Source organism: Pollachius pollachius (assembly GCF_949987615.1).
Source record: "Pollachius pollachius genome assembly, chromosome: 3".
NCBI classification, from domain to species: domain Eukaryota; kingdom Metazoa; phylum Chordata; class Actinopteri; order Gadiformes; family Gadidae; genus Pollachius; species Pollachius pollachius.
Genome location: NC_136936.1, coordinates 38,543,078 through 38,565,331, shown reverse-complemented (window position 1 = coordinate 38,565,331; position 22,254 = coordinate 38,543,078). Strand labels below are relative to the sequence as shown.

General features: G+C 46.3%; 1 protein-coding gene across 3 annotated transcripts; it reads left to right on the top strand.

Moving 5' to 3' along the window:
* Nucleotides 1-103: 103 nt before the first annotated feature.
* inpp4aa (inositol polyphosphate-4-phosphatase type I Aa) lies at nt 104-21,302 on the top strand. 3 transcript variants are annotated; one of them, XM_079731583.1, is made up of 24 exons: nt 104-215; nt 4,543-4,936; nt 5,258-5,302; nt 5,551-5,669; nt 6,020-6,136; nt 6,633-6,712; nt 6,882-6,999; nt 7,419-7,509; nt 7,931-8,078; nt 9,489-9,619; nt 12,018-12,122; nt 12,254-12,362; nt 13,337-13,523; nt 14,178-14,489; nt 14,843-14,996; nt 15,177-15,311; nt 15,457-15,489; nt 15,768-15,940; nt 17,382-17,505; nt 18,362-18,629; nt 19,127-19,224; nt 19,334-19,446; nt 19,852-20,006; nt 20,365-21,302. In XM_079731583.1, exons 2-24 carry the CDS (start codon nt 4,837-4,839, stop codon nt 20,495-20,497), a joined length of 3,048 nt encoding a protein of 1,015 aa, XP_079587709.1. In that variant the 5' UTR covers nt 104-215; nt 4,543-4,836; the 3' UTR covers nt 20,498-21,302. The 3 variants fall into 3 exon arrangements, with proteins under 3 accessions (XP_079587709.1, XP_079587708.1, XP_079587710.1); XM_079731582.1 differs by lacking the exon at nt 104-215 and adding an exon at nt 3,671-3,811; XM_079731584.1 differs by lacking the exons at nt 104-215; nt 15,177-15,311 and adding an exon at nt 3,671-3,811.
* Nucleotides 21,303-22,254: the final 952 nt, after the last annotated feature.

Sequence of the window (22,254 nt, the reverse complement as noted above, 5' to 3'; positions counted from 1 at the left end):
ATGGGAACGAGATACTGGCGCGCACGTCTTACTGGAGAAAAGGGGCGGTGCTTACAACTGAGTTATTACGTCTGAATGTGTCACTGGCAGCGTGCTAGGGCGAGTCTTCTACCACTGCAGACATCGTCGAAAATGCAGCCGGAGATGCGCATCATTATGAAAACAAATCATGTTTATGTCGCTTGTTGGGATGGGACATTCTCCGGTTTCTGATCGTAAGTATTTATGTGTGGATGTTGATGTATTCCATCGTTTGAAGGTAATATGTGTTCACTGTGATGTATTTCATTGCACATAGAGAATTTCAGCTACTGTAGGGTATCATAGCTATACCTAAATTCATTTAAAAAACATCCATGTCCTTTTTTTTGCGGTAGACACGTTGTCTATGTTAAAGCATCTCATGAGGAAACGCAAGATAAAGAATCGCTAAGCAGCAGCCCTGATTGAATGAGCACCGTCAGATATCATGACGCTATCTTTGTTATTGTGTCAAGTGTCAATGGATTTGCTCGAAATCACAGGGACAGAAACGATTATATTTAGGAGTGGACCAAGAGGTCGCGAAATCCCCTTGTGCATCCTATGGCCTCAGTCTGTTTCTTCTCTCGTTTCCTATAGTCCGTTATGGCCCTGACTCATAGTAAACATCCTGGACCTAACCACATTCATAATCTCCAAACCAGTGTAATATCAGATCTATGAAGATCATTTATGTATGCACTGTTGTGCATTTAAATGCATACAGCAAACATGTTACATCATATGTTTGTCAAACAGCTGCGCTTGCTATTGGCTGCCAGCAGATGTTTCTACTGGATTGTGAAGGATTAGGTTTTTCGTGTAAGCACACTTAGCATTTTAAACGGCGATTCTTTCCTTTTTTCTTTCTTTCTTTCTTTCTTTCTTTCTTTCTTTCTTTCTTTCTTTCTTTCTTTCTTTCTTTCTTTCTTTCGTTCTGTCTTTTTTTCTGCTGGGTCTCAGACCAAGCAGCATACATTGCATGTAGTTTATTATTTGTAGTCAACTAACGATAGAGTTAACTAGAGTAAAGCTGTACTACCAGGAATCTCCCATCATCATGATCGTCATCACCATCAGCATCATCATCAGTTACGCATCATGCTAAGTACAATTTCCTAGTTGTCAGGGTTACCAGATACTCTTTGTTCATTGTGTGGATTTTGTGTCTGATGTGTTCATAAGTGAAGCAGTCGCCCTAATAAGGTACACAGTGATAGATATACGGAATGTTTGATTGTCCATGGTGATACTGATTTATGACAATTCATAAATCAGCGGTGTCCCGTTGGCTTTGCATGCCATCGTGCGGCGCAGAGTCCCCGACCAGGGACCAGGGAGCCTGGTCAGCTCATCTCTCCGCGGACACACAGATCAATAATAAGAGATGGTGAATTAGATAAAGCACCCCAACATCGGTGTTATCGTCTAGTGGGGGAACCAGCCGAGTGAGGGTAGAGAGAACACACAGGGTGGGGCGGCGGGCTGAGAAGTGAGGACAGAGAGGGTGACGGAGCCCCAGGGGGAGAGGAGATCAACGCTGGGTTCAGATGGAGATGATGTGGCACGGTTGTTGATTGTGAAGGGCGCCCTGGGGGAGATACGGGGTACGAGAAGCTCCAGGGGGTGGGGGTGGTGGGATTGGGGGGAGGGGGGGGGGGGGTGGGGGGGTGGTCCCGGGATACTGCAGCTCCGGCGGTGCAGCCGGTCCTGACAGCGTCGGCAGGGGGGCTGGGGATGCGAAGAGAGGCCTGCTCAAACTGGGTCGCCTCTCCACCAGACTCCCCCTCGGCCCCATGGGGCCGCCTCTTGTTCTGAACACACAGGGCCACACATGTCCCCGGCAGCACCTGGAGTGTCTCGCCTTGAGCTGCACGCAGCGGGTTGTGTCTCATGCACCGAGGCGGCCAGAGCATCCAACATCTCATGTCCACCATCGTCTTTGTCAGGCCTCCACCTTCCAAGCGACGACTTCAGTTATCACTCCTCTGTCTGAGGGAAGCCAAAGCTCTACTCCCCTGTCCCGATGTGAACATGGACATCGCTGGTCACCTGACATCATCCTCTGACGGATGGACGGATAGGCTAGTGGACAGACAGGCTCGCGGACAGACAGACAGACGCCATGAGGAGGCAGCAGGAACCCCTGCGGTTCCCCGTTAGATCAGCCGGAGGCCTCCTAGAGAGCATCAGGGATTACTGCGCGTTAACGCGCCATCCCCCCCCCCCCGCTGATTACACCACCACCCACCCGCCCGTCCTAATGAGGCGTAGCGTCTTCTAATTGCCTACTGCTTGGTGGCAACGGCTGCTTTATGATGCCAAGAAAACAGAGAGACACATGTACCGGCTTTTGTTAGTAAATCGTATCCGGGAGCTGTGCGCTCGTCCCCCACGTCTCATAAATCGCTGAGAAAGGCGGGAGACGAGAGGAGCAGTGTGTTCTTCCGTTCACGCGCTGCATGTGACGTGGAATCGGAATCAGTGTAAAAATAGACCTGTGGCGTGGAAGCGCTTCCACATGATTGAACAGGTGCACACTCAGTGGTTCTTTGTGAGGGGGCTCGCAAAGCTCCAGGAAATGGAGCGTCGGACCGTGTCAAGGGATAACAACAACAACAACGACGACGACTACCAATGATCCATGTGCAGCAATGATACGAATTAAGATTTTTACAGTCAGAATGATGCAGCATTGCCAGGAAATGAGGCATGACACAAACTGATCTTGTTTGAATGGGCGGACAAAACATGACATTGTGTTAGAGTTTGTGTGTGTGTGTGTGTGTGTGTGTGTGTGTGCGTGTGTGCGTGTGTGTGTGCGTGTGTGCGTGCGTGTGTGCGTGTGTGTATGTGTTTAAACCCCCTCCGCTGGTTCAAACATATGACAGAAAATGGAAATGTGCACTGCCTACAAGCACAGCCTGCTCTTGGTTGAGGTTATTTATGAGGAGACAACTTCTTGTTTTGTTCCCTTCTTCAGCCCCTCCACCCATCCACCCATCAATCCACCATGTTAGTAATTCCTCCCTTCCAGTGAATGTTTCACCTGCTTTGCGTTCGCCCATTTGACTACAGCAACCACATCCTTGTTGTGCAGCCATCACCATAATTACAATATCATGTCCTGTATTTTATACTCCGAAACCCTTAGGGAAGTTGACTCTGTTTAATCTTCATTCGTATCATTCGTATCATTGCTGCATATGGATCATTGGTTGTCGTCGTCGTTGTTGTTGTTGTTATCCCTTGACACGTTTCAATGCTGTATTTTATACTCAGAAACCCTCAGAGAAGTTGACTCTGTGCCGTGTTGCAGAAGATCATGAGCACCGTGATAGAGGAGGACAGAATCTCATGGTTTTATACGTAATGCAATCTTTATAGAAGTGCTGACTTCCTCTTTCAGAAGCTCTCTCTCTCTTGTTTCTATTCCCTTTGTGGGGCTGAAAGCCGCATGCATCTGTGTGAAACCTCTGAGCTATGAAAGAAAAACCTGTGTCACACTGCAGAGCCCTCAAGTTTTGGTGTCAGAGAATTTAGGAAGAGAGCAGTAGTCTGAAATTTTCGGTCTGACAGGCTTTGTCCCTACAGAGGGCGGTCTATGGCGACCACTTGTCTGCTACGTTCAGTGATTAAATGTGCTGTCAAAGAGCCACTAGTGTGCTAGACAGAGTGCATCTTAAGAGTCGGGTCAATTTCCTAGAGAGTTCAAGGCTTATCAGAGAAAGCGATAAATTAGTGTGCTTGTATTAATTTTCAAAGGGAGGAGAGAGGGAGAGAGCTGAAGGTAAGACGACAGTTGAACAGGCATTCAGTAAGATGAAATGTTGATAGTATGTTGTACTGTGTGTGTGTGTGTGTTGTGTGTGTGTGTGTGTGTGTGTGTGTGTGTGTGTGTGTTGTGTGTGTGTGTTGTGTGTGTGTGTGTGTGTGTGTGTGTGTATGTGTGTGTGTTTGTAAGTTTGAGTACGTGTGCGTCCATAATACGCAGAGATTCGGATCAAGTGCATATTCAGTGGCACCTCTTTGTCTCTTCACACATCGTCTGTCTGTGAGAAGTAGCACCTCTCCAGGAACATACTGTAGGGCATTTCACTTCAGTGTCTTTATTAGCACCTAGATAGGGGAGAGAGACAGGGGGAGAGTGCAATATTTTAATATAGTAAGTCTGCTTGCTACGGATTAATGTCAAATATCGCCTTTATAATCACATCAATCTCCATTTCAGAATCGTTTGGTTCGGTCTGATATTACATTGATGATGTAGTGACTGAAATAGGATCCACCTGGTCTTTAGCCCCCTTTGTAACCAAAATTCATCCTGTGATTTGATATTCACTTGTTTTGGCAGCCCATAACCAAATATTGTGATACATAGGTGTTAACCTGCATAGTTCCTCAAACCCATCTGTATAATTATGTGCATAACCTAACAAGACAACAGGATGCCCGCTCTCCTTTGGTTTCCATGGGAACAAACGATTCATGTCTTTGTTGTCATCCCCTCTCATCCTGCAGGCTCACCAGAGTGCCCGCCGTGACTTCACACGAACCAGAGATCCCCAACACAAAGACACACACCCACAAACACACAGACACACACACACACACAAACACACAGACACACACACACACAAACACACAGACACACACAAGGACACAAACTCACAGGCAAATCAAAGGGCTTGTGGTTCTCGGCGCACATCCGACCCCACTAAAGCTCTCGGGCCGCTGGACCTCGGAGCTCCTCATTAAGGCCTGACGAGTCCTCCGCCCGCTCCACCACCACCCACCACCCACCGCCCACCCATCATGGCGGGTCGGGACGGCAGCCCGCGGCACCGCCCGTGGTCCGTGTACCGCGCCAACACCTTTGACCTCTCCGCTGAGATGATGGGTCTCACCCTGGCAGGTAAATGAAGTGATGGGGGGGGGGGGGGGGGGGGGGGGGGGAACGCCCAGAGCAAGGGGGGCTCTACATGTGTGTGTGATTGGCAGGAGAGAGAGGGCGGGACTTCAGAGCTTACCTTGGACGGGAGTGACGTCTGTTTCAGTTACATGGGTTCGGCGAGGGTATCTCCCGTTGCGTCACATGACTCAACTTGTTCATTCAAGCTGTTCCTGTCGTGTTCTTATTCGGGGTCACCGTCATGGGTGCCTCATCGGTTTGATGGGGAAAGCCCCGCCTCTTTGTGATCTTTTTTGTTCTGGTTTGTGTTTGTGTGTGATTCAGGCAACAGTCAGGACCCGGATGAGCCTGTTCTGGAGTTCAGTCTGGGTAGGTCAGGGGACTGTGAAACATGACGTTTCTTATTACACAACATGCTCTCATTGAACCCCACCTGACTCCTGGCCTTTGAAGGGCAGTCAGCAGGGCATAAAAAGGCCTCCTTTTTATGCCCTGCTGACTGCCCTTCAAAGGCCAGGAGTCAGGTGGGGTTCAATGTAAGCATATGTTACCAGCCGTCCTCCTTGTCCACATTCCCATCGCATGTAATCTCTTGTTCCGTCTCTGCCGTGTTGCAGCCTGCAGTGAGCTGGTGACCCCTGCTCTGGAGCGTAAGCCCACCAGCTTTGTGGCCGTCAGCTGCACCACCCCTCCCCAGGCCTTCTGGACCAAGCACACCCAGACGGAAATCATTGAGGTGTGTCGGGTCGCCCTGGCTCCTCCACTGGGGTGCACCGCACTGCTTCCTTCCCCTCTGGGGAGTCACTAGGAGCAGCAAATACACTGAAACTCAACATGTATCTTCCCCTTTCTCTTTCTCAATGTCTGTCCATCTATCTCTATGAATCTATCGTTATATCTATCCGTCTGTCTCTCTGTCTTTCTGTCCATCCATCGATCGTTCCATCCATCCATCCCCCCCCCCCTCTCTCCCTCTCTCTCCCTCTCTCTCTCTCTCTCTCTCTCTCTCTCTCCCTCTCTCTCTCTCTCTCTCTCTCTCTCTCGCTCTCTCTCTGTCTCTCTCTGGTTATCTATCTATTCTATCAGGGCACCAGCAACCCCATCTACCTGAGCAGCATAGCGTTTTTCCAGGACTCCCAGATAACTCAGCAGACTCAGGTGAAGCTGTCGGTGTACGACGTGAAGGACCGCTCCCAGGGCACCGTACGTACCTCTGACCGCCGACCGTCTACTACAGCACTCACACGCGTTATGTCAGGCCGTACCCCAAGTAGGACACGTTGGCTAACACTTGGGCTCTGGAGCCAGGCCAGATTAGGATCTGGCACACAATGCGCCATTGTGCGTTCAAATATGCCTAGGATAATATTGAACACTTGTACAGGGACTTCACAGGGACTTCACATAAATGCAGTAGCATAGTGCACTACGGCAACTGTAGTAGAATCGTACAAAAATTGAAAACGTTAAATAATGGATTCCACTCAAGTCACTAAAGCCAAACTCAAAGCGAACCTCTCTAAAACCTATTTAAATAAATGTCCATTTGTGTGTGTTTGCCTGTGTGTGTGTGTGTGTGTGTGTGTGTGTGTGTGTGTGTGTGTGTGTGTGTGTGTGTGTGTGTGTGTGTGTGTGCGTTTGCCTGGGTGTTTGCCTGTGTGTGTGTGTGTGTGTGTGTGTATGTCTGTCTGTCTGTCAGATGTACATGCTAGGTTCCGCCATGTTCTCTGTGAAGGAGCTACTGCAGGATAAGCACCACCGTCTGCATCTGACCCTCAGGTAACCAGCACGTCAAGCGATCGGATCCCCCCCTTGCTGCTCTCTCAGCATGACGTCTTCCTGGCATTTAGCCACAAACAATTCGCCAGACATAATTGATTAATCACAGATTCTTTTCTGCTGTCTAGAGATAGTGATGGATGACGGGATGTGTATTGCTCACTGTCAGGTCGGTGGAGAAAGAACGCATTGGAAACATCACCATCATTGCCTGGCAGATCGAGGAGAATCGGGAACAGAGGGCTCCCGTTGCTAGGTTACAGAGGAGCGACACTGTAAACGGACGGGTGAGTGATACGGAAATGTGTCCCGCTTCAGGGTGAGCAGAAGTTAAACATTTACATTTAGGGCATTTAGCAGACGCTTTTATACAAAGCGACTTACAAGAAGTGCATTTGTTACAATAAGTACATTTGTCATAAGAAGTGAAACAATATATGTGCATGTGCATGTGTAAACCTGGTGTTCTATAGAGCTGCTCAATAGTAGGGGCGTCAGCCGTCATCACGGGCGATAGATCCTCACTTAATAACCTGATATCCCATTGGACTCCAAGCAAGAAGCTATCAGTAGTGGTTGCCTTAGCTATTTGCAGTGATACCTCTTAGCAAGGATTAACATGTTTGTGTGCGTGCCTATGTGTGTCCCCGTGTCCGTCTCTCCATGTGTCTGTGTGCATGTGTGTGCGTGTGTGGTTGCTCATCAGATGGTGCTTCCAGTGGACGAGAGTCTGACTCAGTCCACGGCCATCAAGTCCAAGTCTGCGTCTCTGTGTAAAGACCCGCTGTTGAAGGCTGGTAAGCAGTCATATGTTTTGAGTTAAAGGTGCTGTAGGTTTTTATTTCTTGCCATAATCATCCTTCAGCTGTTAGTGACTGAAATGCGCTGTGACAATCTCTGTTTTGGGTTTTCGGCGCCTGCCTCTGTAATTCTTTTCTGACCAATCAAGGTATCTCTTCCCTAATTGATTTCCTGACTATCCATCTTGCCTGTCACCACATTTGCTCCAATGTTACTGTGAATGTTACATTCACAATGGCTGGGAAATGTCAAAATCGTGCTATTTTTTGCCTCTCTCTCTTTAAAACTCTAGCATCTTACCTGCAGCGTCTTTAAGATAGAGTGTATACATGTAGTCAATGTTCAGGGCTGCAGGGCTACTGTGTGTATGTGTGGGTGTGTTTGTGAACACTGTTCCATGTGTGTGTGTTTCTACAGTGTTCGGGGGTGTCATGTCGCGGATGTACCGCTTCCCCACCACGGATGGGAACCACCTGCGCGTCCTGGAGCAGATGGCAGAGAGCGTCCTCTCCCTGCACATCCCACGGCAGTTTGTCAAACTGCTGCTGGAGGAAGACGCGGTCCGGTAGGCTTTAATGGCCCGTTTCTCTCTCTCTCTCTCTCTCTCTCTCTCTCTCTCTCTCTCTCTCTGTCCATCTCTCTTTCTCCCCCTCTCTCTCTCTCTCTCTCTCTCTCTCTCTCTCTCTCTCTCTCTCACTCGCTCGCTCGCTCTCTCTCTCTCTCTCACTCTCCCCATCTCCCTCTCTCTCCCCCCCCCCCCCCCCCCCCCCTCTCTCTCTCTCTCTTGGACTGTTTGGGAACAGTCCAAAATATTCTGCCAGCAAAAATAAGGTTCATACATCAATTAATTTCATGTCTGGATCAGCTAAATTGGCAATTTGGCTGACAGGGAGCAGTTACCATGAGGTGATGGGCCCACAGGTCAAGGTCTGAAGGGACCAGTGACAGGTATGTCCGTCTGGTTCTGAAGGACTAGTGACAGCTAGGTCAGTCTGGGTTCTGATGGACTAGTAAAGCTAGGTCAGTCTGGGTTCTGATGGACTAGTAAAGCTAGGTCAGTCTGGGTTCTGAACGGACTATTGACAGGAATGTCATTCTGGGTTCTGATGGACTAGTAAAGCTAGGTCGGTCCGGGTTCTGAAGGACTAGTACAGCGAGGTCACTCTGGGTTCTGAAGGGACTAGTACAGCTAGGTCGGTCTGGGTTCTGAAGGGACTAGTACAGCTAGGTCAGTCTGGGTTCTGAAGGGACTGGTACAGCTAGGGCAGTCCAGGCTCTGAAGGACAAGTACCGCTGGGTTAAAGATGGAGCATGCTACAGATGACTACAGTTAGTTTGTGTTGAGGATGCTTGTAGGCTTGTCTGGGCCCAGGGGAGAGTTTCATGTAAAGTGCAAGTGAGGCATAGTTGGCAGACCATGGCAGGTCGTTGCACCGTGGCAGGGTCGAGCTTATTTGTAAAACGTTGTTGTCTTCAGTCCAGGTATCAAAGCCTTGGGCACGTTGAGCTCTGGTGTTTTATGCTTACTGATCATTTAAGAAGGGTTATCATAATTAAAATTAAGTTGGGTTCTTGCATCCCAGGATTCTGTTGATGCTTGTGAAATACCGTTTCCCGGACACCACACAGCAGGGGGCTTGAACTTGCAACCCCTGATTTGGGAGGCAAGAAGCTGTCTGTGGTTCTAAAGTGCTGAGGAGATAGGGAGTTAGGTTTACTGGCACTGTGTAACACGTATAATATTTCAAATCCAATACTCTTGTTTCAAGTTTTAAGTTTCTTTATTGTCCATATGTATGCAGGAAGAAATATGTCCTCAGCTCCGATCAGACTCAATAAAACCAACATGGAAAATCAACGAGGCAACAATTTTGTGTATTGCTGCTACAGGGGACTGAACATATCCGCACTGAAGAAGTCTATCCACTACGGGGCTTAACTGTAGTGTATAACTGTATGTGTTTGCGGTCCACAGGGTGTGCGAGCTGGAGGAGCTGGGGGAGCTGTCCCCGTGCTGGGAGAACCTCCGCAGGGAGATAATCACTCAGTACCAGACCATCATCCTCACCTACCAGGACACCATCAGCGATCTGCACGAGTACAGGGGTCAGCACCGCGCCACCACACAACACAACACGGCACTTCTGTTGTGATATGCATGAACACAACATCCTCACACACTAGGGGCCCTATCTTGCATCCAGCGCAATTGACTTTCTACACTGACGCATGTGTCGTTGCTAGTTTGCTACTGGTGCAGAGCGTTCTTTTCCCTCCACCGCCACGCGTCGGTAAATTAGGGAATGATCTTGCGCCCCAAGGGGCGGTTCGGCGAAAGGAGGAGCCGTGTTCTGGCGCAAACGTTCCCTGGTGCTATTTTGCAGTTTCAGAAAACAATTCCGCCACAAACCAGGAAATACCTGGTTTAAAGTCAGTGGTGCATTGTTCAGATGCTATTTTAAGGGCGCATGCATAATGTTGCTTGTGCACCTCCCGCATACACTTTGCTTCTCTCATCTACCTAGCCACAAATTCTTGTTAAATTATTTGGGAAAGAACGGCTGATACAGCAGTAATTAGTTGTACTTTTAAATCAATGCATCTGCAAACACCTTACAGCAAACACATATTTTCTTGACACAGACATCGTGTACAAGCCCATAACTTTTAGGATTGATGAGTATTTGATCGTGAGGTAGATGAGAGAAGCAAAGTATGTGTGAGGTGCACAAGCAACATTATGCATGCGCCCTTAAAATAGCATCTGAACAACGCGCCACTGACTTTAAACCAGGTATTTCCTGGTTTGTGGCACAAGTGATTTCTGAAACTGCAAAACAGCACCAGGGAACGCCTGCTCCTTTCGCCGAACCGCCCCTTGGTGCGCAAGATCATTCCCTAATTTACCGACGCGTGGCGCAGGAGGGAAAAGAACGCTCTGCGCCAGTTGCAAACTAGCAACGACACATGCGCCAGTGAGAAAGTCAATTGCGCCGGATGCAAGATAGGGCCCAAAGTGTACAAATTTGTAATTTGAAATTCGTCCCAGCCTTTATACCACAGATACTCTAGGGTCTATAGCATATAACTGCATTGTCTGATTACAGTTTAATTCATTTTTCACAATTCACCAACCCTCGTTTTGAAGGCAGTGTTAATTTTGGCAGCTAGATTTAGTCTTGGGCTGCACAGGGTTCAGTTTATGACAGCCTAAAACACCCGGACCCCCACCATCATTGCTAAATCAAGTCTATTATCTTGCTGATATGTTAAACATCCAATAATCAACTACACCCCCATCCCGCTGCGTTTGGTTAAAGTTGTAATGTTGACGTTTGAGAAGGAGAACGAGGGAGGAGCTGAGTCTGAGAACCGTGCATTCCATGATTCGATTCACCGCTACCGGAAACTCGACTGAACGAACGAACGAGGGAGGAGCTGAGTCTGACCGACTTAGAGAACCGTGCATGATTCGATTCACCACTACCGGAAACTCGACTGAACGAACGAACGAACGATTCGCAAACGACTCCTCTTGGCGAACTGAACGACGCGAACTGAATCACGGAAACGAATCACTAAATCCAACCCTAGTGTCCATCTGTTTAAACACACGCAAACTAAACACATAACGCATAATAAAGTCCATGGCAATGTATATTACAAGGGGGACACATGCATATTAGGAACACAAGTCGATAACGATAATGCATACAATTCTGGTAAGAAACGATGATTGTTAATGTATTGCGTATATCATTAACTAGAACCACAGTTACCGCATATCATATGTGCGTTAAGTTTTCTTTGCCGAAATTTATTTGAGGACTCAGTATTTCTGAAGTTGTGGAAGAAAACGCTATTCCATGTGTGAATTAGGCCATATTATTTGGCCATAAACTGAGCCATTAGAAGTTTGAAATTCACGTGGTCATGCATCTAAAATAGCAACATCGCCATAGAACCGCCCACAAAGCTACTTGCGTTTGACGCTTCTCACTTGCGTTTCAGACCGTTAAAATAGGGCCCCAGGTGTCCCAGTGATGTGACCGATTGATTGACAGACAACCAATGTTATAATTGGACAGTTGATATTTACATGGTGGCAGATTGATACTTCAAATAAATGACTGTCACAAGCAAATTATTCCTCACTTATATTTTTGATCATTGAGTTGCAAAAATAATATAATACAAAAAATAATATAATAACAAAAATATCACATCAAAGCCCACACTGCAACAGCAAGGCTGTTAAATATAGCCTGATTGTAATCAGTGTAGCACGATGAAACAAAAATGTCCATGTGAGTTCTCTGAATGATTTATTTTACATCACATAGTATGTTATACATAGTGCATGTGTTGCTTTAATCAAATAATGGCACTACCGTTTCAAATGTAATCCTACATGCCATATGAAGTATCTATCTAGCCTCTATGTTAGCTCTGTACAAACCCTATGGTCATCATCAACTCTCAACTCTATGCTTTATTCCATCAGGTCCCTCATTTAAATCCAGCACCTTGAAAGCCGAGAAGAAGTTAGAGTTCATCCCCACTAACCTGCACATCCAGAGGATGAGGGTTCAGGGGGAGACTGGCTACGGTAAGCACCCAACAAACCGCACTCTACACAGCTCAAACAAAGTAGGGTACAAGTATGTGATGGGTGGTACACCATCACATACGTCACAAGTGTCGACTGTGGTCGTCTGTCCTGTTCCCCGCTGCCCTCAGACAAGACGTACGACATCGTGACCCTGGGAGCTCCGGCAGCCCACCACCAGGGCTTCAAGACCTGTGGCCTCCGCAAGATGGTGCAGAAGCTGGAGGAGGCCAGGAGACAGTGAGTAGGGAGCAGTGTTGCCACAGTTACCTTGAAAAAGTAATCAGATTACTGATTACTAGTTACTCCTTAAAATACTAACTTAGTTACTTTACTGATTACTTGATTTTAAAAGTAACTAAGTTCGATTAAAAGTTACTTTATTAGTTACATTTAGCTACAACAACACCCCCTGCCGCCTCAAAATAAAAAATTGCAACCGGTTTTGCCAATACTAACTCCCCCCCCCCCCCCCCGGCAAAAATTGTTCATTCCCCCCCCCCCCCCAACAATACTGCGCAGGGGGCTGGTAGGGGGAATTCGGGGGGGGGGGGCATCAGTACCTCTTGTATACAGGGCCCAGAATTTGGTGCTACGGCCCTGGGTGGACACACTGACACACGGCTTTCGACTTACGCTTCACACGCACACGCACTCTCACACAAACAGGCAGACAGACAGACAGACAGACACACACACACACACCACTCCATCGCTCTCAACGCCAATCGGTGATCCGGTAAAAAAATAGTAACGCACAGTGACTTTGATGAGTAACTTTAATCTGATTACTGGTTTGGAAATAGTAACTGAAAAAAGTGGTCCGAGGCCAGTAAGGCGTTACTAAGTAACGCCTTACTGGCATCACTGGTAGGGAGGCAGAGGTCGGCCTTGCTGAGGCAACCGGCCCGGACAGGTTGTTGAGCAAATTGCGAGGCAAGACAGATGATAGCTTTGCTAAAAGGGGAAACAGGGGGACCAGCCCAAAGGTTGTGGGTTTGATCCCCATATCCACAGTCTTCCTGTTGGAATCTCTGTCAAAATCACCCTGCTCTTTAATGATATGTATCTCAATTCACTTTCAGTTGTTTTGAATAAAAGTGTCTGCTAATAGTTAATAGTTTTATGAAATGTATAAAATGTATAAAGTATGACAAGATAATACTAACTTTACTGTATTGGGATTTTTCTCTCTCTCTCCTCTCTCTATCAAGTGCTGCTGGCTTCAGTTCCAAGCCGACTCACTACCAGCCACAGGATGTGATGCGAGCGAAGGATCTGATTGGTCAGATCACCACGCTGAAGACTCAGGTGTGTTACTACACAGAGCGCCTGTCCCGCTCCGCCAAGGATCGCTCAGCTAACGCTCTGGAGCGGACCCTAGCCATCCTCTCTGAGAAGGTAGGTCCTCAAGCATCCTCACAAACCAACTTTAGATTCATAAGTCGGATGGCACACAAGCTTAAATCAATCATGAAACATAAAAACTGTGCTTTAATTCTGAAGGGAACATTGGCCATTTTAATAGGCGCACACACCGACAGGTTTCAGATTTGTACCACATCCGTGGTTTTCACAAATCTCCCAGAGTGGGAGCAGTTTACATTGCTTTGGACAATGCCGTGAATCATGGTTTAAAGATAGAAATGCAAGGTGTAGGACTCGTAGAATCTAGACAAAAGAAGGCACAGCACGGTTCAGATACATTTGCATAAGAAGCTCTCTTGCTTTATGACCGGCTGATGACAGTTGACGTCCCGTTCAGTCCTTATTAAGTATCTGCTTATTATTGCCTTACCCCATCGACTGAACACTCATTGGCTGTTAAGACACTTATGCCCTCAGCCCATGTGTACATTTCAGATGTCGCACTTGATGCTCATCGTATTTGTTGCACCAACATTCACACACTTGCACATTGGTCATTCATGTTGAGCCAAACTGAGAAAATGACACAAACATAGACATCATTCAGTCTGACAAATTCATTCCCACTCAAGGTTTATTCAAGGCTGATTTCTCTCTCTTTCTCCCCTTCTCTCTCTCTCCTGTCAGACTCGCCAGTTGGTGACGGTCTGTGACTGCAAGCTCCTGTCCTCCGCCATCTTAGCGCTGGCCGCTGCCCGGCCAGAGTTCGCCCGGCAGGGTTCTCCTTCGCCCTCCGCCTCCTCCCTTTCTCCCTCCTCCTCCACCCACTCCCCGTCCCGCTCCCCTTCCTCCCGCCAGCCCCATTCCCCTTCCTTCCGCCAACCCCCCTCCCCGTCTCGCCAGGGCAGCTCGCCCTCCCGCCACTCATACCCAGAGGGACCTGAGGGAAGTAAAAACAAGCGCGCCTCCTTACATGTTGAATGGCATGAGGAAGAGTGGGTGAGTCCTCGGCCGACCAGCTCCTTTCCTCCTCCTACTCCTTCATCTTCCTCTTCAAACTCCTCCTCCCTCTCCTCCTTCCTCCTCCTCCTTTCTCTCCTCCTCCCTCTCCTCCTTCCTTTCCTCCTTTCCCTCCTCCTCCCTCTCCTCCTTCCTCTCCTCCTCGTCCTCTGCCAAGTCCTCCTCCTCTTTCTCATCCTCCACCTCTGCGTAACCCTCCTCCTCCTTATCTTCTTTAACCTCCCCCTCCACCTCCTCCCCCTCCTATTTAAAACCTACATGTACTTTGTGTCAGTGTGTTTTTCATTGTGATTTTTTGCTAGTTTGGTAGTAAAATGTGTTTGTGTGTGCAGGAAAAGGTTTGGGTGAACGTAAACAAGAGCCTGGAGTGTGTGATCCAGCGGGTGACCGGACTTCTGCAGAGGGCCAACACAATACAGAGTGACAGCAGCTCTGAAGACGTCTTCCTGCTCTCTAGTGAAGAGCTGGGCAGTGCCAGCAAGAAAGGTACACAGACACACAAACACACACACATGCAAACATACGCTTGCAGCATGCACACACACACAAACACACACACACACAACCACACAATATGATAGTTTTACACATTGTGATTTATAGCGTCACAAACATTGTCTGAAGAGAAACACAAGCGTGTTAATTGGAATATGTCGATCTCATGAGGTATCCATAGCAACCGAGAAGTGTTCTGGATACACCCTGGGCGTAATGAGAGGGAACTCCCATCATCATTGGCATCATCCTCAACCTCATCATTGCGTCATCATCTTTCATCCAAACCATCGTTCTCCCATCAGAGTACGGCATGCCTTTTACGTCCATTAGTTCAGAGGAGTAGGGTTATGTTTCCTCATTCTACATTCATTCTACATTGATTCTTGTGGAGGTATTATGATCTTTTAAGTATTTATTTCACAGTCTCCTCTTCTCTCTTCATCTCTAGAAAGCAACCCGGAAGTAGAAAAATCATCCCCAGGTGAGCACCCTTCTGCATTACTGATGTGTTTTTGTTCATTATAAGAAGCAATCTTGGTGAAGAGATTCAACATTACATTTTAAACGAACATAAAAAAAAACCTCATGTTGACGCATGTAATATATTCTATGTAATGCTACCACCAGATAATGTTAGCGCAGGGTAATGTTAGCCCTGGTGAATGATAACACGTGTGTGTGTGTTGGCGTGCGTTTGTGACGTGTGTGTATGTGTGTGTGTGTGTGCGTGTGTGTGCATCTCTGCGTGTGTGCCTTCAGGCGAGTGGAGCGAGGCCCTGTACCCTCTGCTCAGCACGCTGACAGACTGCGTGTCCCTGATGAGCGACAAGGCCCGGAAGGCCATGGTGTTCCTGCTGATGCAGGACAACGCCCCCACCATCGGCCTGAGCCTCACCATGCAGTACCGCCGCGACGTGGTCTTCTGCCAGACGGTCAGTCCCGCGGCCCCTCGCCGGGCACGCCAACACAAGCACCAACCGATATGTATGGTTAAAGGGGACATATTGTACCACCGGGTGCGCGTGTGATTAGTTTTACGAAGCCATTTCGAAAATCTGCCTCGTCTGACATCACTAGTGGGCGTGTCCACCTAGATGTGTGACGGTCGGATGAGCAACGTTTGCTACAGTCCACTGGGTAGGCTGGTAGGCTGATCTACCCAGCACACATCTAGGCGGACACGCCCACCTGTGATGTAAGAAGAGGCCGATTTTCCAGACGACTTGTAACGGCTAATCACACTCACACCTGGTGGTATGATATGTCACCTATAAGGTGATGATGAGGATGATTCTAGGTTGATGTTAAAGTATTATTAAATTATCATCATGTTTAGGATTATAATCGTGATTCTGATTATTGTTTAATTAGGATTATGGTGATTATGATAATCATGTGAATTATGGTGATTATGATGATTACGGTGATTAATATTATGACTGAATATAAATATACAGTGGTAGGCATGAGTTTAGGCACCCATGCTAAAGTTGACTAAAAAGAGGAATACAAAATCATCTTTTGGAAATTGATCTTAATGCCATAATTAAACAAATGAGGAAAAATCCAACCTATAAGGACATCAAAATTGGTGTCCTTATAGGTTGGCTTTGGGAATGAATAATGTATCGTCATAAATAAATGTTCTCCATTAAAATACAGGGTGCATAAGTATAGACACCCCTATGTTAAATTGGTTTTATTTTTAAATGCCAGTTATTTCATGGATCCAGGATACTATGCATCCTGATGAAGTCACCTAGGCCTTTGGAATTAAAATAGCCCATATCACCACATACCATTCACCTTACCTAGAGATTTGCATGGTTCTTTTCAGTTAACCTAATAGCTGTTAGTTAGCTTAATGATTTCTCAATGCAAATCAAACCAGCTAATAGGCTAACTGAAATAAAACCATGCAATCTCTAGGTATGTTCAAGGGTATGTGATGATGTGGGGCTATTTTAATATCTGCCTGCCTCTATGGGAATTTAACATAGAGGTGTCTATACTTATGCACCCTGTATTTGTGGAGGACATTTATTTGTTTACGACACATTATTATCATTTACAAAGCAAATTTGTGTCCAATTTTTCCTCTTTTTTTTAATTAAGGCGTCCAAAAGATGATTTTTATTCCTCTTTTTATTCAACTTTAACATGGGTGCCTAAACTTATGCCTACCACTGTATATATGAAAGCAATATAAATAATGGTATTGCAGGATATATGCAGGATTGTATGATATATATTTATTACAGTGTGTATTACATCTAGAGCTAGCTCTTTTGTAACACAGCCCTCTGGAAATCCAGACAGCTGGGCTGAAAACCAAGAGGACTACATTGTTAACATTTGAACACGTTGTTACAGCTGACGGCTCTGATCTGTGGCTTTGTGGTGAAGTTGAGGAATTCTCTGTGCGACGACGGCTTCCTCAGGCAGCTACACACCATAGGCCTCCTGGCGCAGTATGAGGTCCTACTCAGCACCCACGGTGACTCTTTGTTGACGTGTGTTTGTGTGTGTGAGTGTATGTGTGTGTGCGTGTGTCGGTGTCTGTGTCAGTTTGTGTGTGTGCATGTGTGTGTGTACGCTTAACAAAGCTGTACAAAATAAACCCCTTGGCAGAGAAACTGAACCAGTCTTTATGGTTTCACTATTTATTAATACGATGGAAAAGAAAAGGGTGAGTTCTTATTCCCTCATTGGTCTTTGATTTCACTTAATTAAAAAAACACACTGGGAGAGATGGGATTGAGTCAAGGCTATAATAAAGGGAAAGCAGTCTGCTGGCGAATCTCAATATCTTTCTTCCTTCTTCGGTCCAATCCCCAGTGGTCTTCATAGGAGGAGTTGGCTGGGAGCGTTTTATTCTTATTTTGCTTCCACTTATCAACACCTCACTTTTTACAATGGATGATCATATTAAGATGATCAGATTAGATAAAATTAGATCAGGAGAAACATTCAAGACGTTCCCCCTACCAAGGTAGAATGATGATCAAACAAGATAATTATTCACGCTAAATAATGAGAAAAATGGCTGGCCCCGATTTTCTGTTTACTCTAAATGTTTAGCCTAATTGTTATGGTTAGCAAACAAACAATACATCTGAAGTGGTTTGTCTCGAATGCATCAGATGTGTGTGTGTGTGTGTGTCTTTGTGTGTGTGTTGTAACACTACGCTTAACAAAGCTGTGCAAAACAAATACCTTGAAACGGAAACTGACCCAGTCATCATGATTTCACTCGACGATGGAAAGGAAAAGTAGAGAGGGAAGCGTGTATGCTAAGCATGCTAAAGTGACGGTCTATTCTGCCCCCCCCCCCCGGATGCTGCCTTCCCCAGGGGAGGAGCTGGCCATGCTGGAAGACATGAGCGTTGGTGTGCTGGACCTGAGGAACGTCACCTTCAAAGTGACCCAGGCCACGTCGGCCTTCGCCCCGGACATGATGCCGGTCATCACGGGCAACCGGAACGGCTTCAACGTCAGGGTGCCCATAGTGGGGGCCATGTTCGACGCGTTGCCGCGGGAGATCCAGAACGGGATGCTGCTGCGCGTGCAGCCGGTGCTGTTCAACGTGGGGATCAACGAGCAGCAGACGCTGGCTGAAAAGTGAGCGGGGAGGGGTCCTCTGGGCCGAGGGGTCCTCTGAGTGGAGGGGTCCATTGAGCCGAGAGGTCCTCTGAGCGAAGGGGTTGAACGCTGAGTGCTTCACTGCAGAATCATCAGACTTGAGGAAGAAGGGAAGCAGTGCTTAAAGTAAAAAAAATAGAGAAAACACCACATTACATCACAGTCAAATAAAATTACAGTTAATAGTTAAAAATCAATAATATCCAAGTTACTAGTGTTTCAAATAGTTTATAGTTAATAGTGTGCTGCCTTCTGTTTTACCATGGATGGAATTGTCTTAGATTGACTAGAGTGATAAGGGCCCGCGGCTGAAGGTCATTCCACAGACGATTCAAGGAACGTCTCTAATGTAACCCTTACTTTACATAAAGAGGCTAAGGACATATTCTTTCATGTACATTCTCTCAGGCTGTCTGATCATATCTGTCCCGTGGCCACCTCCTGGTATAATCGTAACACTGAAATGGGTTCCTCAGGTTCGGAGACACCTCACTACAGGAGGCGATCAACCTGGAGAGCTTGGCCCGGCTCAGCTCCTACTACGACCAGTTCAAAGAGGTCCTGCCGGAGGACTGTGAGTCCCCATTGGCAGTGCAATAACTGCAACTGTCAGCGTGTGTGTGTGTGTGTGTGCGTGTGTGTGTTTGACTCTCATCACGTCCTGTCGTCCCTGTTCCCCCAAGGCCTGCCCCGCTCTCGTAACACCACCGGGCTGAGTGAGCTGCTGAAGGTACTCGGCCAGAATATCAACGCCCGGAAAAGCAAGAACGTGGACATCCTCTGGCAAGCAGCAGAGGTAACAGACTTCCTCCTTACATTAATGTCCAAGGAAAGAAAGGCATCTTCTCCTAGTGAGAGCCTAGTGAGAAAACACTTGGAAATTGGAAAATGCATATTATGTAAAGAGGGACAACCTGGACACATTAAAAAATATATGCATTTTGTTTTTGAATATGACATGTTTTAATCCGCCCTTCACCCCTGCCTTTCCAATGACTATGGTGGCCTGTACTGGCCTGTAATGTGTAAGGTGCTAGTAGGTTATGCACTGCACATTAAGTAATGTAAAGATGGAGAAACACTTTGCTGTTCCTTATGAACAGGAAAAAGCGTAAGCTGTCCCCAAAATCAGCGTAAAATAGCTGTTTTCAAAAACGTAGAACTGTGGCCCGCCCCCTCTCCCTCTCTGTCCTGTTTCCAGGCGTGTCGTCGTCTGAATGGCGTGCGTTTCACCAGCTGCAAGAGTGCCAAGGACCGCACGGCCATGTCCCTCACCCTGGAGCAGTGCCAGGTGCTCCAGCAGGAGCACGGCCTGGCCCCGCAGGTCTTCTACCAGGCCCTGGACTGCATGCGCAGGTCAGTGACGAACGAGGGAGGAGGAGGTGGAGGAGGAGGGTTGGAGGTTATGGCAGCAGGTTGTTATTCGCGTTGTCCTATGTGGATATCATGGCCGTAGCAGCTATATAATAAATTAGGAACTAAATACAACTGTATATAAAAATCCGCTGTTGAGAACTTCTCCGAGATGAGTAAATGCTTGATTCTTAATTCAGAGACTTGGACATATACCCCAATGTTATACATTTAAAGGACAGTTCAATAGAAACTATTGGTGGAACGACGGCATGCAAGAACATTTTTGAGGAGTTATTGGGATGTTGTTTGTCCGTGGAAATGACTGTGTGCTGTTCTTCTGTTCCCTTCCCCACCACAGTGAGGGCTGCAGGAGGGAGAACACTATGAAGAACGTGGGATGTCGGAAATATGCCTTTAACTCTCTCCAGCTGAAGGCCTTCCCTAAGCAGTACCGCCCGCCTGAGGGAACATATGGCAAAGTAGAGACCTAAGGGGATGTTTTTATTAGAGTCGATGTGGAGGCGGAGGACAATGGCACAACACAAACTATATAATAACACAAAATTGAAACACTTGGGTTTTGTGCTTAGTCACTGTTTTATAAGGTCAAAGTTTAAATGGCAGTAATACTGTTCGACTGATTATTCTATTGCAGCGCCCCAACCTCCCTGTAGTTACAACCAGAACATTCCTTCCTATATACTGATAACAACAAGCAACACTATTCAGAGATGTAGCTTTCTATATGACATAGCAGCATTAGCAACATCTGGGAATCCTTCTAAATTCAAGGGTTTATTTATTTCACTACTTCTGTAGATGCCTCATCTCAAATGACATGAAACAATAGCTTTGACACAGTAGTTGTCTAATGATGTACAATAACAAAACAACAAACGGCTTTTATCTCATTTTAGCAAAGTGTTTCTGTTAGGGAGGGCCATATTGAAAATTGTGTACATGTCATGTTCATTTTAGCCTTAGTTTAAGTTTCGTTTTGGTGCTTTCTTCCCTTTAACATGAACTTCTCTGCAAATCTCTCTCTCTGTCTCTCTAATTAGCGCCTATAGCATGACTTATGGCTGATATTTTCTGATACTTGAAGCCTCATGCTATGAAGCAACCCTCTTTGAATGACATCCTCATATAATGTGACATCTGAGAACTTCAAACATAGACAGAGATGGTCATATTATCACAGGTTAACGTGCAGTGGGGACTTTACAATTATTTCAACAGAAAGATGTTTTGAAATCAGAATGATAACTAATAATAAATAATAATTTATTAATAATGGGAATTGGAATTGGAATAGTCTTTTTAAAAAGGTATTATTCATCCATCCTTTTAACTGGCTTAGTAGTTATTGAATTGTGTTTAATTTTGGAGATATTAACTGCACGTAGGAAATTAAGAAACCTGCACAATGTTTCAATGTTAAAACAATGTTCTTCTTATACCATTTCCACCTCAGTCTTTCTGTTGTCACTTCACCAATAATGGCCAATGTATCTTAATGTAAATTACTGAGGCACTTGATTTTATTTTGAAAGTTTTATTTGGCTTAAACAATTTATGCTGAGCCCTTGGGTTGTTACAAAATAGTGGTTGAATGCTATCGCACTATGTTTTCAAGTTGTATTTTTATTTGAACAGTTGTAAATGTAAACTGGGGTGTAGGCCTGTATTGTGGTTATGCCCGCACTTGCACACATGTGCAAACTGGAAACTAGAAAATAATTAATAAAGGATATTCAATGCAAAATCTTTATTTTAATAACTTCAATGAGTCAAAAATACCAGAAAGCTAGACACACATTTAAAAGCCTATTATCTGTCATTACTTACATTCAGAGGTTTAACACATTTACATTTTACATGAACTCTGCACAGGTGGGTTTTAGTCTTTTGTGGAAGCTGGTGAGCGACTCTGCGATCCTGACATCTGCAGGGAGCTTGTTCCATCACTGAGGACCCAAAACAGAAGAGTTGTGACTTAGCTGATCGACCTTTGCTTGCTCTTAGTGATGGCGGTACCAGACGTCCAACTGAGGTAGTTGAGCGGAGGGATCGTGTGTGGTTTGACCAACGCTTGGAGGTAGGCAGGGGCAGTTCCATCGACCGCTTGTATGCCAGTACCATCATATTGAACACTTTTAACAGTGTGTGTCAGGTCGCCCTGTAAATGATGGTGTTAATGTAAATTATTTTAGTCTATGCTACTTCTGATGACTTGTTTCAAGCTAAC